This window comes from Corvus kubaryi, unplaced genomic scaffold (assembly GCF_017639235.1).
Source record: "Corvus kubaryi isolate FWS band 111438036 unplaced genomic scaffold, C.kubaryi_AGA036_p1.0 split1-37344, whole genome shotgun sequence".
Classification (NCBI taxonomy): Eukaryota; Metazoa; Chordata; class Aves; order Passeriformes; family Corvidae; genus Corvus; species Corvus kubaryi.
Window position 1 is genome coordinate 373,487 of NW_024582077.1, and position 4,281 is coordinate 377,767.

At 52.4% G+C, this 4,281-nt stretch overlaps 1 protein-coding gene across 10 annotated transcripts in view; it reads right to left on the reverse strand.

Moving 5' to 3' along the window:
* Positions 1–3,438, reverse strand: part of ARHGEF10L (Rho guanine nucleotide exchange factor 10 like) — a 43,573-nt gene extending 40,135 nt beyond the window's left edge. For 2 of the 10 annotated variants that reach the window (XM_042013274.1, XM_042013272.1), the window contains exon 1: positions 2,859–3,428. In XM_042013274.1, the coding sequence (XP_041869208.1) occupies positions 2,859–3,357 (499 nt within the window). In that variant the 5' untranslated portion in view covers positions 3,358–3,428. Of the gene's footprint in view, positions 1–2,858 lie in introns of all 10 variants that reach the window. The other 8 variants (XM_042013276.1, XM_042013275.1, XM_042013279.1 and 5 more) reach the window with 6 other exon arrangements.
* Positions 3,439–4,281: the final 843 nt, after the last annotated feature.

The window sequence follows — 4,281 nt, forward strand, 5'->3', positions numbered from 1 at the left end:
GAGTCCCTGGATCCCTGAATCCCTGAGTCCCTGGATCCCTGGGTCCCAGGGCTTGGGAATCATCCATGAAATCAGTTCAGTTCAATTCAGTTCAATTGGAAGTGGGGAAAGGGAACGGGACGGAAAAACGAAGGGAAAATTCCAACTTCGACGGGAAAAGCAACAGAAAACAGGGATGAAATGGGAAACGGGGATGAAATGGGGAAACGGGGATGAAATGGGAAAAACTGGGATGAAATGGGGAAACTGGGATGAAATGGGGGAAACGGGGATGAAATGGGGAAACGGGGATGAAATGGGGAAACTGGGATGAAATGGGGAAACCCGGAATTCCCATTTCCGAACGAAGGGGAGATGGAAACTCGCCGGGAAAGCGGAGCGGGAACCCAAACTCCGGGGGAAAATCCCTGGGAAATGAAAATCCCACGGGAAAAAAGTGCAAATAAACTTTCCTTTCTCTTCCCCAAAATCCCCTTTATTTGTCCCCAAAAATCCTCTTTATTCAGCCTCAAGAATCCCATCCGTTTATCCCAAAAATCCCCTTTATCTTCCCAAAAAAATCCCTTTTATTTCCCCAAAAAATCCCCTTTCTTTTCCAAAACAATTCCCATTGGTTGCCTCCCAAATCCCCAGTATTTGCCCCAAAAATCCCCTTTATTTTCCCCAAAAAAATCCCCTTTTTTGCCCCCAAAAATTTCCTTCCTCTTCCAAAAATAATCCCTTTATCTATTCCAAAATACCCTTTCTTTATCCCAAAATCCCCTTTATTAGCCCCAAAATCTCTTTATTAACCCCCAAATCCCCTTTATTTATCCCAAAATCGCCTTTTAGTTATCCCAAAATTCCCTTTATCCCAAAATCCCCTTTATTTGCCCCAAATTCCCCTTTATTTATCCCAAAATCCCTTTATTTGCCCCAAAATCCCCTTTTAGTTATCCCAAAATCCCCTTTATTAGCCCCAGAATTCCCTTTATCTATCCCAAAATTCCCATTATTTATCCCAAAATCCCCTTTATTAGCCCCAAAATTCCCTTTATTAGCCCCAAAATTCCCGTTATTTATCCCAAAATTCCCTTTATTTATCCCAAAATTCCCATTATTTATCCCAAAATCCCCATTATCTATCCCAAAATTCCCATTATTTTTCCCAAAATCCCTTTATTTATCCCCAAATCCCCTTTGCGTTCCCCCAGCTGCGGCCCCGGGAGCTGCTCCCGATGGATCCCAGTTTTCAGCCCAGCTGAAATCCCCGGGAATTCCGCCCCTCCGGCCGCATTCCCTGCCTTTTTCCCCGGAATCCTCGGGAAATTCCCGCTCCTCGCCTCCTCTTTATTCCCGAAACCCCAAAGAATCCCTTAAAACCCCAGCCGGAAGCAGCGAGGAACATTCCAGAGGCTCCAGCATCGCAGGCTCCCAGCGCGCCGCTCTCCCAGAAATCCCCAAAAACCGGGAAAAGCGCCGGGATCGCGGCGGGAAGCGAGGCCAAGGCCGCAGGGATTTGGGAACGCGGGAATTTGGGGAAAGGGCCCGAATGGGGGCGGCGGCGGCCGAGGGATGGATCCCTCCGCATTCCCGGATTTTGGGGCTTGGAATTCCAACCCTTGGGGAAAAGCGGGAATTTCACAGCGGGAATAGCGGGGGGGGCGGGGCAGGGCGGGCTCCTCCCGCCGGGATCCCCTCTGGATCCAGGGATTTGGGATCCAGGGATTCGGGGCTGGATGTGTGGGATTTGGGATCCAGGGATTTGGGATCCAGGGATTTGGGGCTGGATGTGTGGGATTTGGGATCCAGGCATTTGGCGCTGGATCCAGGGATTTGGGATCCAGGGATTTGGGGCCAGATCCAGGGATTTGGGACTGGATCTGTGGGATTCGGGGCTGGATCCAGGGATTCAGGGATCCAGGCATTTGGGGCTGGATCCAGGGATTCGGGGCCGGATGTTTGGGATTTGGGGCTGGATCTGTGGGATTTGGGATCCAGGGATTTGGGGCCGGATCCAGGGATTTGGGATCCAGGGATTTGGGTCTGGACGTTTGGGATTCGGGGCCAGATCCAGGCATTTGGGGCTGGATCCAGGGATTCGGGGCTGGATACAGGGATTTGGGATCCAGGGATTCGGGGCTGGAGGTGTCGGATTTGGGACTGGATCCAGGGATTTCGGGCTGGATCCAGGGATTCGGGGCTGGATCCAGGGATTCAGGGATCCAGGGATTTGGGACTGGATCCAGGCATTTGGGGCTGGATCCAGGGATTCGGGGCTGGATCCAGGGACTTGGGACCCAGGGATTCGGGGCTGGAGGTGTCGGATTTGGGACTGGATCTGTGGGATTTGGGGCTGGATCCAGGGATTCGGGGCCGGATCCAGGGATTTGGGGCTGGATCCAGGGATTTGGGGCCGGATCCAGGGATTTGGGATCCAGGCGTTTGGGGCCGGAGGTGTGGGATTCGGGGCTGGATGTTTGGGATTTGGGGCTGGATCCAGGGATTTGGGGCCGGATCCAGGGATTTGGGATCCAGGCATTTGGGGCCGGAGGTGTGGGATTCGGGGCTGGATGTTTGGGATTTGGGGCTGGATCCAGGGATTTGGGGCTGGATCCAGGGATTTGGGATCAAGGCGTTTGGGGCTGGATGTGTGGGATTTGGGGCTGGATGTTTGGGATTTGGGGCTGGATCCAGGCATTTGGGATCCAGGCGTTTGGGGCTGGATGTTTGGGATTCGGGGCTGGATGTTTGGGATTTGGGGCTGGATGCAGGCATTTGGGGCCGGACGTGTGGGATTCGGGGCTGAACGTGTGGATTTCCGGGCGGCTCCAGGGATTTTTGGGAAGCGGGCGCAGGAAAAGCGGGAATGTGCTGACCTGGGCAGGCCGCGGCCGCTCCTTTGTGTCCGCATGGGCCGCGCGGCGCCGGGAATCGCCCGATCCCGGCGGGAATCGCCCCCTCCGCGGGATCCCGGGACGGGCCCGGGGCGCTCCCGGGAATTCCGCAATCCCGGCGGGAAGCGGCGGGCCCGGCCCGGAGCCGCTTCCAGCGGCGCAGCGAGGGCCGCCGGGATTCGGGAATCATCCTCTCCCTCCTCCCCTTCCTCCTCCTCCTCTTCCTTCCCCTCCTCTTCCCGGCGTCCCCGCCATTCCCGAGCCCGCCAGGTCGCGATTTCTCCGCTCTCCCCGCCATTCCCAAGGTTTTTCCCGGGCTGTTCCAGCTCCAGCTCCAATCCCACCGGCCCGCTGGGAATCCTTCCCTTTCCAGCGCCTCCAAAACTCCCAAAAATCCACGCGGGAGCCAAAACAGAACAGACCCCAAACCCGCCGGGAAAACATTCCCGGTTTTCCCTCGGCCTCGGAACTCCGGGCTCATTCCCGCTGCGGAGCGGCCCCGGAAAAGCGGGATAAGGAATTCCCGGCGCGAGTCCGGGAAAATCGACGGGCGCGCCCCTTTTCCTGCGGATCCTCCCGGTCTGGGGAGCCGGAAGCTCTCCCGGATTCTTTTTGGGAAGCGGCGAAAGCGGCTTTGGGGTTTTGCTAAGGAGAGCGAGTTTTCCTGGGGTTTTCTGGGAATTAGAGCCACTTTTCTGGGAATTAAAGTGATTTTTCTGGGTTTTTTTGGGAACTAAAGTGATTTTTCCCGGTTTTTCTTTGCGGGAATCAAAGTGACTTTTCTGGGAATTAAAGTGACTTTTCTGGGAATTAAAGTGACTTTTCTGGGAATTAAAGTGACTTTTCTGGGTTTTTCCTTGGGAATTAAAGTGATTTTTCCTGGGTTTTCTTTGCGGGAATCAAAGTGACTTTTCTGGGAATTAAAATGATTTTTCTGGGGTTTTTTTCTGGGAATTAAAGTGATTTTTCTGGGTTTCTCTTTGCGGGAGTCAAAGTGACTTTTCTGGGAATTAAAGTGATTTTTCCAGGTTTTTCTTTGCGGGAATCAAAGTGACTTTTCTGGGAATTAAAGTGATTTTTCTGGGGTTTTTCTTTGCGGGAATCAAAGTCACTTTTCCGGGAATTAAAGCGATTTTTCCTGGGTTTTTCCTTGGGAATTAAAGTGATTTTTCCTGGTTTTTCTTTGAGGGAATCAAAGTGACTTTTCCGGGAATTAAAATGATTTTTCCTGGTTTTTTTCTGGGAATTAAAGTGATTTTTCCAGGTTTTTCTTTGAGGGAATCAAAGCGACTTTTCTGGGAATTAAAGCGATTTTTCCTGGTTTTTTTCTGGGAATTAAAGTGATTTTTCCTGGTTTTTCTTTGCGGGAGTCAAAGTGACTTTTCTGGGAATTAAAGTGATTTTT